Source organism: Setaria italica, chromosome V (genome assembly GCF_000263155.2).
Source record: "Setaria italica strain Yugu1 chromosome V, Setaria_italica_v2.0, whole genome shotgun sequence".
NCBI classification, from domain to species: Eukaryota; Viridiplantae; Streptophyta; class Magnoliopsida; order Poales; family Poaceae; genus Setaria; species Setaria italica.
The window spans coordinates 44,686,206-44,707,032 of record NC_028454.1 but is presented as its reverse complement, the minus strand read 5'-3'; the positions used below and the strand labels follow the sequence as shown (position 1 = coordinate 44,707,032).

At 43.8% G+C, this 20,827-nt stretch overlaps 2 protein-coding genes across 4 annotated transcripts; one reads left to right on the top strand and one right to left on the bottom strand.

Moving 5' to 3' along the window:
• Positions 1–979: 979 nt before the first annotated feature.
• LOC101752725 (selenium-binding protein 1) lies at positions 980–4,483 on the bottom strand. Of its 2 annotated transcripts, none has more exons than XM_004970990.3 (8): positions 4,380–4,483; positions 4,091–4,289; positions 3,302–3,497; positions 2,963–3,190; positions 2,495–2,726; positions 2,105–2,212; positions 1,746–2,018; positions 980–1,434 (listed from the first exon to the last, which is right to left on the bottom strand). In XM_004970990.3, exons 2-8 carry the CDS (start codon positions 4,248–4,250, stop codon positions 1,150–1,152), a joined length of 1,482 nt encoding a protein of 493 aa, XP_004971047.1. In that variant the 5' UTR covers positions 4,251–4,289; positions 4,380–4,483; the 3' UTR covers positions 980–1,149. The 2 variants fall into 2 exon arrangements, with proteins under 2 accessions (XP_004971047.1, XP_004971048.1); XM_004970991.3 differs by having other exon boundaries at positions 4,392–4,453.
• A 9,848-nt stretch (positions 4,484–14,331) lies between these two features.
• On the top strand, positions 14,332–19,466 carry LOC101786616 (E3 ubiquitin-protein ligase Smurf1). Of its 2 annotated transcripts, none has more exons than XM_004970989.4 (14): positions 14,332–14,525; positions 14,932–15,192; positions 15,276–15,310; positions 15,387–15,465; positions 15,591–15,669; positions 15,960–16,028; positions 16,114–16,244; positions 16,646–16,699; positions 16,978–17,137; positions 17,434–17,653; positions 17,923–18,030; positions 18,175–18,300; positions 18,470–18,521; positions 18,938–19,466. In XM_004970989.4, exons 2-14 carry the CDS (start codon positions 14,989–14,991, stop codon positions 19,085–19,087), a joined length of 1,467 nt encoding a protein of 488 aa, XP_004971046.1. In that variant the 5' UTR covers positions 14,332–14,525; positions 14,932–14,988; the 3' UTR covers positions 19,088–19,466. The 2 variants fall into 2 exon arrangements, with proteins under 2 accessions (XP_004971046.1, XP_004971045.1); XM_004970988.3 differs by having other exon boundaries at positions 14,334–14,525; positions 15,960–16,040.
• The last annotated feature ends 1,361 nt before the right edge of the window (positions 19,467–20,827 follow it).

Sequence of the window (20,827 nt, the reverse complement as noted above, 5' to 3'; positions counted from 1 at the left end):
CTGGAGATTTTGCAAAATACACCCTTATTTGGATCGCGATTATTAACAGCAATCCAAACTAGGGGGTTTTACGTAAAAGAACGGACCACAATTTTGCATTAAATCCCCTAATTTGGATCGCGATTATTAATCGCGATCAAAAGTAGTGTTTATGTAAACTGCCGGGTGTCCATTTATGTAAAGGCCCCTGATTTGGACCGATATGTTTCTGGTGGGAGGCCGCTTCTTCTCCCGGGGAGAATCTCCCCTCTCGGCGATCCGCCGCCGGCCCACCGCCCTCTGTCCACTGCAAGCGCAAGGCTCGACCACTCCATGCCCTCCCCATATGATTCCCCACTCCCCTCCGCCGGTGTAGTTTCTACCGCGGGGAGCACCGCCGCGTCGTCTCCGCCGTGCGGCGGCGACGAGTGCCTGATCGGGCGGTTCTCCGATCACACGTATCGCGCCCGCAACAACGAGCACTCCGGCGTGCAATGCAGCACCGACACCGTGACATGGGCCGCTGCCTCCGTCGCCCTGCCATTAGCGTCGCTGTAAGTTCCCGGACGCACCCACTCAAAAGCCTTACAAATTGCTGCAGATTATAAGATAGATGCATTGCATTAGATTGCCATTTGCCAATGGAGTTGTTCACTTGCACAATGCCAACTTGATTTAACTCTCTGTTGCATTCGTCCTACTTGACCTGTTGGATTTAGGCCCAGGCCATCACCCTGTTGAAGAGTTCCTTCGTACCCTGACAGAAGGATGTCATTCCATTTTCAGCGCAGTAGATCAACGGATATTCTTTGTAAGCCAAATTCTAACCAAATGATTAGGAAATCTTTATGAGAGTATGAGACCGGGGAACACTGCCAAACCCTACAGAGTAATAACAAGGGGTAGCGGGGGCTGCCATCCACCCCGAAGAGAAGGAGAGCGATTTACAGAAATCACAAAGGTAACAATATCAGGCTTTATCGCGGGCGACAGAATCAGGAATTCAGAATTGAAAGATCTTTTATTAAGCTCAAGTTCTCATGAAACCATGGCTTATTAGTTAGTCCATTGGAGTAGTCACAATACAAGATGAAACACTGCATGGATACCATATCAAATACAGTGCATACAACAACGACCTCCAGCAGACTATTATGCCAATCCTTGACCTTAGATCCATATATCAGAGGTGCAGTCCCCACCAGGATATCTCATCTCATGGGCCAAGGCAGGACCATCAGGCTCTTTGCTAAAATCTACAAAGAAGTTGGGGTTGATAGCCAGCCCTCCTTTCTCAGTGTCGACATCGATCTGCAGCATGTGGGAGCCCTTCTTGACAAGATCATCACCATAGAACTGTTCATCCCATCGGCTGAAAAGTGAATTGGTTACGTAAATCCTCTTGCCATCCAAGCTCAGCTGAATCATCTGTGGTCCGCCTCTAAGTCGATGCTCCTGATTATAAAGAAACACACTGAATTAGATTATCTAATTCCAACATATTCTCAACAATCTTGTCCTATAGTGTTCTCGCCTCTGAATATGTAGACAAAACGTAGTGACTATTTCGAGTGTGCTAGATTTCAATGGAGATGTAATGTTTGTTGAACATGGCAATGCAGATCAGTGTGGCAAGATAGATGACGCACATTTTTTGGTACTTGACACTCTGATAGCTCAGCGCACCATGTGCAACTACCAACAAACTCTAAATCATTAATATAAATTACTTTCTCAATTAAGAAGGTTCTGAGAGGAGAAATTACCTTGACCTGGGGCACATTGTACTGTTCTTCTTGGCCATCATCAGTAAGATAGACAACATCGCTGCCCTTTTGAAGAAGACCACCAACCCATACTTGTCCAGCCAAGACAGGCTTTGCAGGGTCCTCAATGTTGTACTGCCTGATATCCCCATGAAGCCAATTGACCAAATAGAGATAGCGGTCATCAAGAGAGATAACAAAATCAGTTATCAATCCTGGCATTTCTGGCAGAATCCAGTTGCGGACTTTCAGTGGTTTTACATCGATAGCAACCTACAAACACAATCTTAGGAAGCGTAAGCAAAGTTGGAAAATCAAGTTTATTAGGTGTGAGAACTTTAGCATGTCGCATGGCAGACCTCGTGGCTCCATGATCCATCCGCAGTTTTGAAGAATCTGACCATGTTGCTTGTCAAAGCACAGCCAACATAGCCAGTGTCCTTTGATGGGTCATGTAAAAACCTCACCTGCAGAAAAAAACAAACAGAGAACTGTGGCTTAGTTGTCCCAGTCCCATATTTTCTGAAACTGACAAGGAGAGTTTTAATCATCCATCACAAAACTGAGGCCTGTCAACCTCCAGCTGCAGGTAGCAACTGAGTTCGTTACAACAGCCCCTGAAAGAATACTACAAGCACCGACTATTCTGGTAGCATTTAATGAAAAACAAAGGCAGTTCGAAAGTAATAAACATAGACTGATACAAAACCACTCTGGTGGTAGTTACTGCAGTTTAAACATTATATTACCTCAAGGGGGAGAAGTCCCGTGTCACCTAGATCAAGCGTCTGTTTGAGCTCACCACCAGGCCAGTCATACACATGCAGATGCCTTCCATAGAGACCATCCTGGACATGTTGAAGATCGAAACCTGTCCTGAAGGCTGCAGGGGCTCCCCATGTTGAACTGATCATCGTCTTGTGGCGAGGCTGGTACCAGAAGTCATAGCCAAACAAGGGGCTGTGACCTGGCTTTTCCCAGCTACAAGTAGCAATTTGACTTACATGAGATTAGCATAATGAATCTGTCTGCTTTTCACATGTCAAGTAACAATATGACATACATATGGACCGTGTGTGATCATATATTACTGCTGACATGGTAAATTGTATATCAGCATGATCTGGTTCAATATAATAAGGTTATTATCTGTAGTTTAGCTCTAGTTACATGTTATTTTTCCACATTAATTTGCCTATATTGTGAAAAGAACCTACCGCCCTTTGACATTAAATTCTGAATCCAACAGGAGGAAGCCATTCCCAGCAGCATTCCCCTCCTTGTCTCCCAGGCAAGAAATCATTATGTCTCCAGATGCAAGGCAATGAGATGTGTGAGGAAATCCAAGCCCCGTCTTCTCAGCAATGTCCTCGGCCTGGACCACCTTATGCAAGGACGGCACCCTGGGGTCTGTCGCAGTGTCAACGACATATACACGACCTGACCTGCATATAGCCATTGCAGCAACATCACAAATCCAGTTCTGCGATCAGCACTCTAACAAGTCAATCTATTCATTTTATGTGAATCTGTGATCATCTCTGTTTGATACTCACAGCAATGAAGGCAGGATCAAGAAACGGCGTTTTGCTGATGGATCACCATGGCAGGAGCTGCAAGAGTTCCAGCCAGAGTGATGCAGCTCGTCACCAATGTGGGTCACTGGGAGCCTGTGGATCACTTGGGAGTATGTAGGAGAGGCGGGGTCCAAATCCACCGTCGCAAGGTAATCCGGCTTGTTAATTCCAGTACCTGCACAATCATACATAAGTCATAAGAACAAAACCCCTCCAACAATTGCAAGATCCACAGCTCTCTTCATTCTCACATGATTTCTGTGGTCTTCGGAAATTCCCAAGGCAGAAACCATGTGAACTTCTGCCACTAACCGAAACTGTTTCAGAATTGGTATTGTCTGTTTCCGCCATGGAGCAAGGCACATGATTAATATCAAAAACTAATAGGCATAGTCTTAAACTATGAAAACATATATCACTAGTACAGGCCATGGAGAAAAATCCTATTTAATTTAGCTCCCTGGTCATTGGGGATCTAAGCCCACAGAGAATATTTCTTTGTCTTGACTTAATTTCAGGTTGATTTTGAAGGGTCCCTTTCCATCCTAACAACCCGTAATAAAGAAACTTTATGGAATAATAATTAAGCACCCCTGACCTCACTCCTCGTACTCCACTAACGCCCAATTAGAGCTCCTAAACACCCAATTAGACGTCCAAGATCTACCTAGATGTGTCCATGTGCAGTATGCGCATGATCCTTCCGTTCATAGCTAGTTGCAGGACGCCGGTATGGCCCGTATGGGGTTATGCAGGAAGCAAGCTCACCGTTGTAGACGCAGGTGACGTAGATGAGCTTCTCCCTGGGGCCCTTTTCCATGGCCTCCAGCGGCGTCGCGTACCCGGGCCCCTTCGCGCCGGCGTGGCAGCACGCCCCGCCGTTGGTCGCCGCCGGCGCCGGCACGTCGACCGCCGCTGCTCCGGCCATCTTCAGTCTCCCTGTGCTCTCAGGTCGCGCACCAGCTACCTGCAGGAACCAAAACGAACGCAGCCTTCCTGATCAGCCCAGGACCACGGCCACCGGAGCTCCGGAGATGGGGAGATGGGAGAAGCAAACCTGCTCACTCACTCGTCAGAGAGCCGGACAAGGAGAAGGAGATGACTTGTGTGCTCGCGTTCCACGGTTTGGTGAGGGGGTGGCTGCAAGCAGGGGAGGCCGTCTAATTATAGTGTCCCGGCTGCAACGCGGACACGCCGTGGCCCGTTGATCCCGCGCCGCGATCCGTGCGGGTGAGGACATGGGGAAGACTCAAGGCTGCGTGAACCTGGGCCCCACGGCATGAAGGGAGGGAGGTGGCCGTCGTATCTGGACGATAATGCGGGGCGGGTGGGATCCATCCGCGGGCCCCGGTGGCGACGCACGGGAACACGGAAGGCGACGCCGGCTAGCTATCCCCGGCGAAACGAGACGGCGATGCACGCCGGGGTGCGGTGGCCGGCCCCCCTCGTGCCGTCGTGCGCACGGCCGTTTCCCAGCGACTTTTCCTAGCCAAGACCGTCGCTTTTGCTTGGATCCACGTCAGGGGCGTGTTGGTCCCTTCTCCCCGATTGCTGGACTGGGCCAGCTGCGTCGTCTCCGAGCTAAGGTTAGCAGGAGTTGCTTTCCGCTGTCGAGGCACGGGTTCAGCGTCACAACTGATGTCATCTGCGCTTGGACGCTTTCTGAACAATGAACGTGCCGTCGTGGAACGCTATCGCTGTCGCTGTCGCCATGGAGATTCGAGAGCGTTTCACGATCTGGAACAGTGAGTTCATGGACATGCATCTCCGTGCATGGACATTGCACTGACTGCGCCGCGAGTATATGGATTCAGAAAGTACATTGGCATCAACGTTTTCAGGCTCCGAAAGAGCAGCAGGGCACTGCAGAGTCAGTTGGCTTCACAAAGTCGCACACACTTTCTTCTCTTTGCTACTGTGCCGTGCTGCCTATCTGAACTGAACATCCTTTTTGTGAAAGCAAGGGGGAACGCTCAAAAGCGTCTGACCATTCAAAACATATCCTGTCATCAGTGGATAGATAGGACTGGCAGATAAGATTAAGGACGCCCGGAACACGTCAGACAACAAATGGCACCCGCAAACAGTGATCCCAGAGACCTTCAGTTCTCTAACCCAAATCTTGGACAACATGACAACGGGCGCAAGGCTGCAAGAGGAAGGTGGCTGCACGCAAGACGCCACTCCGAGTGGATCCGATCACATGCGCTTGCTCATATCTCAATGGACTTTCTGTTACCTTGCATTGCTGCCAAACGAATATAGTATGATTAGATTACTGATGCATATGGGTCGTGCCCACATTATCGTTATCTTGCCTAGCTCAATTGCCGGCGGATCAAGAGTTCAGGACTCAACGGACTCCAAATATTCTTGCACTATTTTATTAGCATCCACGCAGTGCGAAGGAAAGTTTAGGACGTGGGTACATTATGTATCTTTGCTGTACTGCGGAATTGGTGTTCAGATCGCAGAGGAAACTTTTATGCGCGTTGGGGACAAATCGAGAGAAGGGCTTGACTGAGGACAATCATCTGGCAACTTGGAGGAGCAACAAGTTCACTGATGGATGGCAGATGGAATCAGCAAGTTGACTCTGATTAACTTGGGAGTAAAGAACATGCTGCAGGATCACGATGGGAGATTGGCTGGTACTATATCATATCTCATCTCATCTGTCACATACTTTATTCATGGAGGCAATCATGCAGCATGGGCATGCAGAGGAGCCACTGTCAACTAACATATCTCAGAGTATCCTTGGCGAAAAGCAAGAAACAGCCAAATGAATGTTACAAGTGCAGCAGGGGGTGGTCACAATCTAAGCTTTACCCTCACATCTTGGAACCAGCTGAGGAAAAACAGCAGGATCACCTTCACGCAAGTGCTCTATGATTGTGCTCTTATGTAATTCACCAATGGTAAAATGGTAAGGGGGTGTTTGGATACGAGGTGCTAAACTTTAGTAAGGTCACATCAGATGTTCGGATGCTAATTAGGAGGATTAAATATGAGCTAATTACAAAACTAATTGCACAGATGGAGTCTGATTCGCGAGATGAATCTATTAAGGCTAATTAATCCATCATTAGCAAATGGTTACTGTAGCACCACATTTGTCAAATTATGGACTAATTAGGCTTAATAGATTCGTCTCGTGAATTAGACTCTATCTGTGCAATTAGTTTTGTAATTAGACTATATTTAATACTCCTAATTAGTATCCAAATATCCAATGTGACAGGTGCTAAAGTTTAACAGGGTGTATCCAAACACCCCTGAGTAATAGTGGCATTGTGAAGGACAGTCACCATACAGTCAAGCACGTGACTATAGCCCTTTATTTTTTTTCTTGAAAGACCCGTGACTATAGCCTTTGGGGACATGAACACTGCGATTTCAATTATTCAAGCATGCCTTGAGCTAAAACAAAAAGGAAATAATAAGAAAAATATGGCTCCTTGAGATAATAGGACAATAGGAATACCGATACTGAGGCAATGAAATGAGGGGATTGATGGGAGAGAAAAAAATAAAAACATGTTGCGCATGTCAGCTATGGCCTTGTGGCAAAGCTGCAGCTCAACATCATATTTAGATTTTGTGTGCTAAAAATTAAAGTGGTTTAAATATCTATTTAGTTTGGAAACAAAACTATCTATTTGTGTATCTCCATCTCCATGATTCTACGAGTTGTACCTTGGGAAGACATGTTATCTTTTCCAAATAAATGTGAAAATGACAGGTGCAATACAAGAAGAAACCCATGTGAGGTAGATAGTTTAGTACCATATTGTCCATAAATGTATGAGGGACCCCTTCACTTACTCATATTGTCTTTTTGCTGAACTCTATCATTACGACATGGGACCTTAATTAGGAAAAAGTTTGGCATGATTAGCCAGGCACTCCCCTTTAGATTGCAGTTGGCATTATATTACGATCTCACCCACGTTATGTTCCAGCTTTTGCGCTTAGCCCAACTGTAGGAGACAGAAACGGCGAGCCACTGTGCGGTAGATCAGAACTCAACGAATTACTATATTTTATTAGCATTATTTTGTTAGCAAGCATGTAGCGCGGAGAGGAACACGTACATACATTATCTTCCAAGTGTAGCACCACATTATCAGATTATTAGATGAAGAGCTGAAGCTGTACTTCGAAATTGCTATTCAGATTGCATAGTATCTCGTGCTGAGGACATATCAAATGGTCAGATCGAATGATGCACGGAAGGGCATGTTACTCAGGATTTCTGGGACGATCACCTGACAACCTGGTGCAACAAATTGCTAATGGCAGATAGAATCAGCAAGTTGACTTTAATCAGTTCAAGATTAAAGAAGGCGCTGCTGGATCACGAGTGAAGCTGACCGATATATCATATCTCATCCACGAGTAATCAATTTTCACGGCAGCTGAGCTCATAGAACTGGAGCAGGGCAGGCACAGTCAACGTATCTCAGAGTAGCCTCAGGCAACTAAAAACAAATAATCGCATGAAAATTTTCTGTACTTTCCAGAAATGTTTGACCTCTCCTCTGAAATTTTGTTTTGTGACTGGTCTTCGCCTTATAATAATTAATAATCCCAATTGGCAAATTCTTTGGAGTACTGGAGTCATGAGATTGTCCTGCACAATATTACGAGGATGTTGTGGAGCCTGTCGTGCTCCATCAGGTTCCATCAGGAGGAGGATGCTTAGTGATCAAGCCACTGTGGTCTGTGGACGTCGGGATCAGTGGTAGAGTCCGAGGCGGTGAAGGGATCCGATATCGCATAGGGTTGCGCCATTGCGGGATTATGATCGACGTCCTGGGCGTCCGCTAGATCGACACAAACCGCAGCCGCCTCGACCCCGCAATCCAGAGATAGTTAGTTTTGGTTCGAGAGAGGCAGGGAAGGACCGATCGAAGGAGAGAGAGCGGCTATGGCGGAAGCGGTGGCAGCGGGGAGCAAGACGGCGGCGGAGGAGGTCGAGGGCAAGCCTGCGGGAGCCGTGAAGAAGACGACGAAGAAGGTGAAGATGCAGGTGAATCAGCAGTACATCGACGTACTTCTGGCGCGCCCCCCGCGCTGGAGGTCTCGCCGCCCCATCGTCTTCGATCACCCTGCCGAGTCCCAAGTGGAGCTGGAATTTCGTGAGGGTCTTTTAGAACTTGAAGCTACTCTGAAGAACTCCGAGGACGAGTATGACAAGGACATGGCCATCCTCGAGGAGTACCGTCTGAATGGGTGCGCCTATGAGGAGATCGAGGTCGACGGCTGCGACGAGGTGGTCATGAACTCAGGATGACCGAGCGAAATTAACGTGACAGAACCGCCAAATTAAAACTCCAATTAAATGTATGCTCATCATTTGAACAAATTCGGCTCATTATCTTAATGGTTCCCTAGTACGCTAATCGAAACAAACATCGGTAGTCTCATATGAAGACGTTGTTCCCTAGCACGCTAATCGAAACAAACATCGGTAGTCTCATACGAAGATGAGCACAGATATTACAAACAACACAAGATAATACTAAAGTTTACAAAAAGAGTTTAAATACAAGAATAATACATAGATTTAAGCGGTAACGCTGGCAAGCGGAGGACATCACACCGAGCCCATCAGTATGACATCAAAGAGAAGCGGTGCCTCCTGAAAAAGGGTCACAACAACAATTCTGAGTACACTAATACTCAGCAAGACTTACCCGACTATGGTATATACATAGCCGACTCCTAGCATACCAGGCTTTTGGCTTTGGGGTTTGTTTTGCTAGAAAGCGACTAAGAATGAATCCTTACTTTCAACATTTTGGCTAAATTTAAATGTGAGAGCAGCTATTTTCTAAGTTTGAAGGCCTACAACACATCAGCGGGGAAAACAATAATTAATTATACAAACCACAGTAATTATCATCATCCTATTCCACTTCGATCCGACGCGGTGACCAAGGTCCTTTTATCCGAGAGTGGCAGCGAATCGATCTGATTTGATGCTTGCAAGGAAAACCTAATCACACGACACATGCGCCCCCCCCCCCCCGTCAAGCGGCACGTGGCAACTGTTCTCTTAGAGAGCGCCAAATACATTGAACTGCTCCACGACCCTTAAGTACTAGTCCCCACCGATACCCTGACGGGTCAGACATGAGTTACTGACTAGCACCCGCTAGAGAGATGGTATCAACTCAACTACTAGCGCGCACTAAGGTACGTAGGTTTACCGATTTCGACTACCTCCTACTCCCAACATGTGATTAGTAATGTTCAAACTCGGTCAGCAGGGCCAACAACGAACGGGCCTTAATTGATACAGGCGGAGGTACATCTTTCAATACATATGTCATATCCTTAACCAATATCCTCTCCGCCCGATCTCCCAATTTACCATTCAAACCATTTATCCATAAAACAAAATATTAGTATCCATAGGTCCTATATCTCGCGAGTGACAAGCAATCATCCGAATTCTATCAAACTTAATTAAGCATGAGAGAGCTAACGACCTACACATGCTAGTATAATCATGGAAACCTATGGATCATGCATCTATGGTTTCGTTAAACTCCTGAAAACGTAAATGCACAATACTTAAATAAAACATTGCATAGTTTTGAAAATAAAGGTCATGCTCCGGGGCTTGCCTTTCTGCTGTGGTGTTAGTACTTTCTATGCCTTGGGCCCTTCCGACCTTGGGTCGGGTCTTCGGGCTGTTGCTGTTGATCCTTTCTCCTTGTTCACCCACGATCCGGAACACCACATCCTTAGCTACGGAATCTACATGTATGCTATGATGAAATGCAAGCGAGTGAATAAATCATAAACATAACAACGCAACTTCAAGTTTTATGCAGCATCTCAATCGTACAACAAGTTAACTTCGCAGAAACTCAATCATATAGCATGTAAAGACAAAAAGAAGAGCATAAAAGTATAACTTTATCTACACAAAGAAATATGGTTGGTGTTAAAAGAACTAACTAGAGTTTTCATGTGAGACATACAATTATCAAATTAAGCCAATAATATTTCAATATTTTAGTTGCAGCATGGCATGAATACAAGATCCAAAACAAGTGATTAGCATATCATGATAGCAGCAAGATCTAGGTAAAACATGCTTATAAGTGAAACTATAGCAATAACATGCTAGAGGTCAAACAAAAGACATATACAAGCAACTATAGAGATCCTGTTAGCGAACTTTTCAGGGATGAACATGCTACTAATAAAGAGCATAAAAATAATTTATTAGCCTATAATTTCAGCATCAAGTATTTTTAATAATTTAAACTAGTTTATAGAAAGAATAATTATTCAGGTAGCATTCTATGTTATATGAACATAAATCATTTACATGAGCTTACGAATCACACAAACACATTACTGTAAAAATTTCAATATGATGGGACTACCACAAAATTTATTAAAAATCAAACGTTGCAAAACTGCAGATATGAAGAATAATTTATTTCAGAAGTTATAAAAGCAATTTGGTTCTACAAACTTTCCAGAATACTTTTCAACATAGTAATATATTATTGTGAATTTATCAGGATTTTATGAGTACTCAAAATATTTATTCCAAATTAAGGAGATTAAACAACATGTATTTTAATCAGCAACAGAAACACATATTTCACAAGGACAAGTATTTTCCTAGGTAGATTTGAGCATCAAAAACCCAACAAAATTTATTTTGTATTTTTACCGTTTTTATATGATTTACTATGGATTTCACAATTTTCAACCTTTTCAACAAAACTAAAAGACAAAAAAGGAATAGTACTTTGTGGATACGTCCTCAGAAACAAGTTTTCCTAGCGGATCTACTTCTTCTTTTACACTGCAGCCCCCAGATCTAGCGCTTAGGCCCCTGGAAGAAAACTTACCTAACACTTAAACCCTAGTAATTTTCACAAAACCCCCTACACTTTTATTCTTCTCGCAGCCGAGTCCCTCCCCTTTTCTTCCTCCTCCAAACCGCCCGTGCAGTCACGGCGCACGATGGCGGCGCAGCCACGGCGGTGCTGGGGCGGCGCCTCGCACCCTGGTGAATACCCAAAGAGCCTCCCCACGTTGTGGCGCACCCGCTCCCCTAGTTTTTTTCCTCAAAACCCGAACCCTAGCTCTACCCGCGACGACCGGCGACGCACGCTCGGCGACAAGCTTGAAATCGAGCGCAACAACTTAGCTAAAACGGTGATATGGCGACCAAAGAGCTCATTGGGATCCCATTCATGGGTGTCATTGGCGTGTAGCTGACTCGAGGCGAGCTGTCCACGGGAGGGTGGCCATGGTGGGCGGTGGCGCACAAGCGGTTGGAAATCCGACGATTTCCAGTGGAACCGTGGCCGAAACTCAACAAGGAGTGGTGGAGGGTGGAGCCTAGGAGGTTGCAGAGGTCGTGGTGGCGGCGATTTGGTTATGGTGGAGGGGATGGGGAGGATTTGGCTAGCGGATGGCTGGGGCCGGCTCGGCTCTGTTTTTCCTTGTCCTAGCCGGAGGAAGAAGAAAGGAAGCAAATGGGAGAGGGAGAGGAGGTTGACGACTAGGGGAGTCAAGGCCGTGGAAGTCAGGGAAGATAAGATCGGGTGAGGAGGACTGGAGTAGGCGGCTGGGCGCTGGGATCGTGTGCTCGCGCGGCCGGCATCTAGGAACACCTTGACCGACGCGCGGTCGCGGTATGGGTGGCGTATGGCGATAGCATAGCAAGGTGGAGGCACTGGCGCGTGGAGGGGTGAGGACCTGCGGGCGTGGACGTCGTCGGCGCGAGTCGTCGTGCCCCAGAGCGTTGGTTGGGCAACGACCGACTGAATCGAAACGAGCTGGAGCTAGATTTTCTTACGGTTTTGTATCACAACTTATCAAACGGCTAAAGTAAAAGTTAAAGATGGTACAAAGGGCTAACTTTTGTAAAGGTTCGATGATGGTTTGGTTGAAGGATTTGGAGATCGGTTACCTTAAAGATGGGGAAAACCACGTGTCTGAACCAAGGTCAGAATGTTAAGTTCTGACATTTTATATTATTTGGCCAGATTCGGGTTGACTTTGAAGTTTAAATGCGATCCAAAATTAACAACAAGCATGTGCATGTAAACTTCAATCATAGAGCGACTCATTTTGATCAAGACCTTGGCTATGTGTTTAGGTAAAATTAATTTTCAAAACCACCAAAAATGGTTACTCTTAGAATTTCCAACACTTGGAATTTTGATTCAAACGTGCACTTAAATTGGGATTTTGAGCTTGTTTCAACGATCAAACATTTTCAAGGTTCAAAATTGATTCATGTAACATTTCAAACTATATTGAAGCATAAAATTTCATATTTTCAAATGTATACTTTTTATTTGTATTTAATTGCCAAAAGCTTAAACCCTCCATAAATTGCACTTTGAAAGAACTATCAAAAATTAATAAATACAGTTATGCATGCATGATTAGTGTTACTACCACGTTAAAGGCTTAATGAGTGTTATTAACAGCAGGGGTGTTACAATTAAGCAGTGCATGGGAATTGGGATCGGTGGAGGAAGGAGGAACACTAGTTTATTTATGTGATCTCTGTGTTTGCGATTCGATTAGGCCAGTCTCAGTGGACAATTTTTTTGGACAGTTACCAAAACTGAGAACTAGGTAACTATGCTTGTTTAGTGTTATGGGGATGAAACTCCTCTCACATATGATGAAACTTCTTCTCTCTCCTCATAAATACCTAGCCAAGTCAGCAAAATTGGTGATGTGGCATAAAAATTAATACTCATGAAACTCTATGAAACTGCCACTGAGACTGGCCTTATGGCATTGGGCTGAGCGCATGGTATTGTACGAGCGAATCACTGCATTGCAATTAAAATCCAGCCTAGTTACCTGATCATAGCTCGTGTTAAGCTGTTACTACTAATTAAAAAGGCATGAAGAAACGGGTGACAACGTTTTTTTTCCCTTTTCCGTTCCTTCCAGTTTCTAGTATAGGCCTGCCTGAAGACGTACATGCTTCTGGTGCAGTGAAACTGTCAAGAAAGATTCAACGCTTCTCGTGCAGTGGAACTGCTCTTTGCCCTTCTCGTGCTGTGAAACTGGCGAGAAAGATTCAGTATTTCAGTTCAGCTGTGCTCTTTGCATAAATAGAGGGGGTCTATTGGATCGATCAGTCCGAAAACAATACACATACACTGATACACGTAGTCTTTGCAAAGTTTTGTTTCTCTAGGTGCAGTGTTAACTTTGGTTATCAAAAGATCTCCAATGGTGCTTCTTCGATTCGGATCACGAGTGAAGCTGACCGATATATCTTATTCATATCTCATCCACGAATAATCAATTTCTTGGCGGCCTCACAGCTAGAACTGGAGCCGGGCACGGCCAACGCATTTCAGAGTAGCCTCAGGCAAAACAGCAACAAATAATTGCATGAATATTACAAGAGCAGGGGTCAGAATCTTGCGCTGCCCTCATATCTGAGACTGAGAGCGAGAACAGCAGGCGCGGAAGAGGACACAAAAGTCAGGGGCCCTTGCTTGCTTGCCACACAGCCACAGGATGGATTGGAAGAAGTTCCATGTGACTCTGAGCAAGTGCCAAATTGGAAGATTCCACAATACCAAATACGATGACGATGTTTCGCGGTCATGCAACTGCGTGCTTCAGCGTGCTGCATGCGTTCTTCTGAGATCCCATGGTACCAAGGAACAACATTAGGGTTTGCGCAAGTCAAATTAGCACGAGTTCACCACAAAAGCATGCACGACATATGCAAGTCCAGCCGTCGGGGAGGGGACTTGAAGACTGCTTCAAGTTCAAACATGTCTGGATCATTTCAAATCCAAACAAACAATGATGCCTGGAGAGATGAAGAAAAGAGGAAATTCAAACGGGCCTTAGAGAGAAACAAATTTTGGGCTGAAATCAAAATCTAATCTGCAGGCCTCTCCTAACCATATTTTGGTCGGGCTTGGGCCAAAGCTAGGCCCGGTCCGGCACTAGGCCTCCTCGGCTCATCCCCCTCCTCGAACGGACCCACATCTCTCTCTCTCTCTCCTCCGCCAGTCCGGCTGACGAACCCGCCTCCGGCCTCCTTCCGCCGGTCGGAGCACACCAGCTACCTCGAAGGCCCTCGAGGCCTCCGGCGTCGCCACTCCCTGGTGGTGCCGGGTTGGCGCCGGACTGAAGATCCATCGGGACTTGGAATCGACCCCTTTTCCTGGTAAACCCTAATTCGACTCTTTCTAAGGTTGAGTTATGAACTAGAATCCCACGCTAAGTCAGCCGCTGTTCTCCTGCACTCAATGTAATTATTGAAGTAGGTGTTAAGATTAGGGTTTAAGTTGTGGTAATTTGCGGCGCGAATTTGGAACTTGTAGTGCTGATATCCTATGCGAGTGTGATTTTGTGCTCAGAGACTGAACTGTGAATGGATTTGGATATTGATACTTGATAGGCTGCAGCACCTGGCAAATTTCATAAGTGAGGCAGCTTTAGCTAAGCATATATTCCTTTGAATGTGTCGGATTAGTGGAACCACGGGCTGTGTTTGATTTTAGAGCCAAACAGTATGTATTGTTAACCTCGTTATGTGCTGATGTTGCTACGCTGATTGCCTTGTATTGCAGATTGTGAGATCAAATGCCAGAAGCCCAGAACTTCAGCTACTTACTTGTTGCTTAATCATGGACAGCTCTCAGAATCAACCATTACCACCTGGTGTTGGAACATGGTCACAGGCACCTCCCAATCACCCACCACAGTTCAATTCTGACCCACAGTCTTATCATTCTCCATTTGACACTAGACATGACACTGCTAGTGGCAACAATAGTGATAGTGCAGCAGGCATTGAATCAGCTGTCCAAGAGGCTGTTCTTCACGCACAGGTATACATATACCCAGATTATATCCTGAGAGTTGCAGATATGTTTCTGTTTTTTGATTGTTGGTAATTGTTTCTGATAACTAGGACGTTGAGACCCAGCAAGTCATACAAAATCAAAGGTGTGTTTTGTCCCATTTCATTCTGCACTAGTTATTGACAGCTGCTTGATGTTTCCGTTACCCCTTTTCCCATCAGATATGCAAACACAACAAGTGAACCTACAGCATATGGGGAAGACTTACTTTCGAACCGCCGTGACCCAAATGCATTGAAGGTGATTGATGATTGATCTTATCGCTGGTTTTTTTATTCTTTATGGGTTTTAGGTTTTCCACATCATGTGTTTTTCTGTACAATTTTCATTAGTTAAGTCATTGTTTTTATTCTCTGACTTTTTAGGAACACTTATTAAAGATGACAGCTGATCATCGTGCAGAGATGGCAAACAAAAGGGGGAAGCCAGTTCATCCAAACAATGGTCATTGTCTTTCCATGATAATGCTGTATTTGCTTATTTTCAATTTGTTCCTCCATTTTTAGCTGTCCACTTCTAGAGTGGATATGCAACTATGATGATTGTGATGTTGAATACTTACTGATTCATGAAGATTAGCAATTCTGTCTCACGACTTATGCATCTTTCTGCTAACTGTGTTTTGGCTATTGTTTCCTCATGTAGTTATGAAGCAGCTGGTTACTTGCTAATTCTTTTATTAGTATACAATGATGTATCTCTTTCCCAAATCTGATGGTTGAGCATGCTTACAGGCAATGTTGAAATTGGCAATGGCTATGGTGTACCAGGAGGGGGTGCTTATTATGCTGCGAACTTGCCAAGTACTCAAATGAGTATGCCACATCCTTAAGTCACTTGCTGGTTCCAGTATTATAAATGAGAGCTAACTATTATCCTTTTCTTCAGATAAACCTAGAGATGAATCTGATAAAGCAAAATGTGCAAACGATCTCCCTGATTTTTTGAAGCAGAGGTTAAGAGCAAGGGGAATTCTCAAAGATGAGACAACAAATAAGAATAGCATGAATACACAGAATGTAAGTTAAAAATTCCTTGGTAATTAAAGTGGGAAGGTGGGAAATAAATACTGGTAGTTGAGAGAACCTTGATCTAGTGCCAGCATGGTAGGCATGGATCATTTGTTATAATCTAGGATCATGCTTATACACGTTATTTGGACATGGAGATGATATTATTATGCAGCATATGAACTTATGAAAGCTATGTGGTTAATTGAAATCCCACTTGTGCTACATAATTCCAGAAGGACAATTGAAAATTTAATGATACTGTCTGAGGATATTTGTTGATACCGAAAAGGTTTGAAAATTTAGCTTTAGCTTGCACATTTGACAGCCTTGATGTGCAATTTATATTTTATCTAGCACATTTTTTGTGTTAATTAATGCATCATTTGTTTCGTGCCACTGAATTACAGGTGGATTCCCAAGAAATCCAGAACAAATCTGGGCAAGAGTTGCCTCCTGGTTGGGTGAGTTTGTGCCCAAGTATTCTCTCTCTTTTTTGTTATTTTTCTGCTATGTTCATGTGGTTATCAAACTGAATGTTTAGCCAATATATGTTTTATTGGTCAGTTCACAGTGCGCCAGTACAAGCGGTACCATTAACAGATACACTTTCTATTTGTTTTCACTATGGTTTATAGAATTAGAGGATAATAGTTACCTTTGTCCCATCCTAGAGAAGGAATGTAGTATAGCTACACAAGAGCTGGTTATACCGCATTAAGGCTAACTTGTTTGGCTTCAGGTTGAAGCAAAGGACCCGACCACTGGTGCTCCTTATTTCTACAACCAAAGCACTGGAGTGAGTCAATGGAATCGTCCCGGTGGTGCTGTGAATACCATGCACCATCAAGTTTCTCCATCCTTGCCAGAGAATTGGGAGGAGGCAATTGACAAATTAACAGGTACAGGAGCCAAAAAAAAAAATCTAATGTATCATAGACTTTATGGCCTATATGCATCTTTAGCCCTAAAATTTTCAAAGGTTCTAAAAGAATTTGAAATAATCAGATGCAAGATCAGAAACATGCCATACTTTAAGCTATAATTTGGAAGTTGCGTTTGGACAAACTATCCTTTAAAACATTCATTAAAAACATGAGACCCTTTGGTGAAACTATGCTTTTTTTCCTTGCTTCCTGGGAATGTGCATGTGTGGTATTATCATCCTCAGGTTAATGTGATGTGTGCATTATTTTAGGCCACAGATACTATTATAATACAAGGACACAGGCCACACAGTGGGAGCCTCCTACTCCTGTGAACGCCATTGCTACACCTCCTGCTCCCACCAAAACTGCAGTAGAGCCGGTCGCTCAAACTGCAGATATTTGGAACTCTCAAATGCAGAGATGTTTGGGCTGTGGTGGATGGGGAGTTGGTCTTGTCCAGCCTTGGGGATACTGCAATCACTGCACAAGGTAATCTTTTTAATCTCACCCCAGATCTAATGTTTTATTGTGAAGCTTGATCTATAATTTATCTCAATCCTATAGATGACATGATTTTGTATGAAACTACACTTTTGAATGGATCTCTATGACCTAAGCTTATATTCGTGATATTGTCATTGACCGATGTGCTACCAACCTTTCATGTTTTGTCTTTATGTTATGAACTATTATTAACACCAGCCCAATTTATAAATGTTGAGAAACATAGCTAAATGTTTGCTGGTAACTTATGGCAGGGTTCAAAATCTTCCTTTTCAACAGTATCCATCTTACCCAAACAATACGATGCACTCTGGTGGTAACAATGCTCCCAAAACTCAGGGGAATGTTGGAGCTAAGGACAGGTATAATGATCTATGCACTTTGCTCATTAATGGGTTCGCTGGATGGCCATGCTTCTTCCATATGATCTGTAGTCTATATGGTACTTTATGTCCGCCCATCACCTACTTTGGCATAAACGTGCCATTTATTCCATTTGCATGCAGATCAAGCTCAAAACCACCCTTTGGGAAACAGAACAGAAAAGATCATCGCAAAAGAAATCGCCCAGAAGATGATGAGCTTGACCCGATGGACCCAAGTTCTTACTCAGATGCTCCACGGGGTGGCTGGTACATGACATCTCTCTTCCTTGTCAATTACTATTCAGTTGATTTTCTCAAGCTTCGTGGTGTTTGCCGTTAAGATATTATTATTTTAGCTTTGTGCAACCAAGGAATAATGTATGCGTAATAAATTATGTGCCTCTTAGCTAATAGCGCTGTACTCTTGTTTTTGCAGGGTTGTTGGTTTGAAGGGTGTACAACCACGAGCAGCGGATACTACTGCAGCTGTATGTTCTTTTGATTTGCAAAAAATTTGTCTGGGCCAAGTTTGTTTGGACTTTGCTCTGTCATGAGTTTGTTTTTACTCTCTGCAATTCACTCGGATATGTTAGGGGGACTCGGGATTATGTGAAAGTCAGTTAGGCCATTAATAATGGGATTCTCATACAGACCTGCAATATCTTATTTTTCATCCATAGACACCAAGCTCTTAAAAAAAACTTGACCATGTGGAGACTCCCCCATGCTTTGTTCTAAGAAGGTTCCATTCTTCAAACCTGTGTCAGGACGGGAGTTTCAACTCCCAGAGTTCAATGCTCTAACCGGTCCACCACGGGAAGCTTGGCTAGACACCAATGGCCAAACTCTTATTATGTTTTATACTCAGAATCATGATGCATCATTTTTTATGTTTAATTTGCAGGGACCTTTGTTCCAACAAAGACCGTATCCCTCACCAGGTGCTGTTTTGAGGAAAAATGCAGAAGTAGCAACCCATGGCAAGAAACGTGGTGGTATGGCTCCTATAACAAAAAGAGGAGATGGCAGTGATGGGCTTGGGGAGGCAGATTAGTCTTTTGATAAACTGAAATTGTTGTGCAATCAGAGTATTTTCTGTGATTTGGTTTCTGGAGCTGCTGAGCCATCGGTGCGGGTTTGGAGAAAATCAAGAGAATTGTGGGCAGCCAATTTACAAGAGGAAACTCAGTGCAGCTCACCAGGTTCTGCAGCTATATTATAGCAAACTCACTGGGCCTAAGAGGCTAGAGAGAGTAGTGCGCTCACCCCGTTTTGTGTAAAGTTTGTAAACGTTGCTTGGAATATGTAGTAAGTGGAAAGAGACAGTGATTCGTACTAGTTATTTACGTAATGCTCATACAAGGAATCAAATTTTCTGGAGAGACGAGCCATCCTTTTGACTTGAGTTTAATCTGCAATTGACAGTTTTTTTAGATAGCCTCTCGTAACGAGCCATCCTTTTGACTTGAGTTGAGTTTAATCTGCAATTGACAGTTTTTTCAGATAGCATCTTGTTAAAACAAGTGGTAGTATCTGAATTTACACATAAACACGCATCCCTATGCACAAGTTAAGGTCTACATCCTACACTCACACTCACATGCCTGTTTTGAAGAAATAATCTCAAACAGCACGTGTTGAAGCTGCAAAATCCCCCCAAAATCTGCTTCCAGAGGGGTTCGAACCTGCGACCTCCTACTGAGGCGGGTGCTAATTGCGCTTCTGGTGTCCAACCGGTCCCCAGGTCCGTTTGCATTTGCAATTGGCAGTTTTTGTGATGTCCGAAGCCAGTAAAACCATCCTTGTGAATTGAGTTGAGGCATCCAGTCTTCCGACCTCATTGTTAATTTTCTTAATGAAACGCTTGTATTGGTAATTAATGATCATCCTCGGCGAATTCACTCTAACTGAGTGTAATATTGAGCATGCAAAAATCCATGCTAAAACATAAACAAATGAACAAATTCGAAATGTAACCAGAATACAAGTTCAACAAATTAAAATGCTTATTTTTTTAAGACAGGAAAGTTTCGACCTCTTCTGCCATACACAGCCATCTAAGGAAAAAAAAAGATGATACTAAGCAATGAATATGACCTTATTATACTAAACCAATCTATATCCATCAATTAGATTTTAATCCACGCTCATAAACTATTCACTGTGTTTCTCCCTGCATTTCAAAATTGTTAGCCGCATTTCCTATCCTCCACCCCTCCCTCCACCTACCATCTTAGTCGCTAGCGATACACTAGTGCACCATCACTTTTGGTGCCGGAAACTAACTTTGTTAAGTCATTACGTGACTAGACTACCTTGTCTTGACACCTTTCATCTAATTGTCAATTTTTCTTTGCCTCCAGCAGCCGGCGGTGGGCTTCCCATCTTATCCCACATTTCTCAGCATGATCATGCAAGACTTCCTCATATAAATCTTCAATAAGTTGATAGCAGATAGAAATCATAAAAATCAATGAATGTCTAACATCCTTTACTGGTAAGCTTAGCTAGTTTCTTATGTTATTAGTGGTCTTTGAGAGAGTTTAAAATCTTTGTGTAACATGAACTATACGAAACTTGCGATCAATGCCTCATCTATATGAATCTATATCTATATGAAATGAACCACTATTCTTCGACGATATAAGTGGAGGTGGTTGCGATATGCAGATGTTGCAATAATCATTTAAAAATAATATATTTTATTTAAGTCAATACATATTAAAAAATTCAAACCAACACTTTTACTATCAATAGCCCAGGCTTCCCATTTATATATACAGTAACTGTTCAT

Bases quoted from the DNA above. Each gene is read 5' to 3' on its own strand.
- LOC101752725 (XM_004970990.3), bottom strand. From the start codon at position 4,250: ATGGCCGGAGCAGCGGCGGTCGACGTGCCGGCGCCGGCGGCGACCAAC. The intron at 3,191-3,301 runs GTGAGTATCAAA...GGCTATATGCAG, and splicing joins TTGATCCTGCCTTCATTGCT to GTCAGGTCGTGTATATGTCG. The intron at 2,019-2,104 runs GTCTGCCATGCG...TTGTGTTTGTAG, and splicing joins ATGGATCATGGAGCCACGAG to GTTGCTATCGATGTAAAACC.
- LOC101786616 (XM_004970988.3), top strand. From the start codon at position 14,989: ATGGACAGCTCTCAGAATCAACCATTACCACCTGGTGTTGGAACATGG. The intron at 15,466-15,590 runs GTGATTGATGAT...CTGACTTTTTAG, and splicing joins GTGACCCAAATGCATTGAAG to GAACACTTATTAAAGATGAC. The intron at 17,654-17,922 runs GTAATCTTTTTA...AACTTATGGCAG, and splicing joins TACTGCAATCACTGCACAAG to GGTTCAAAATCTTCCTTTTC.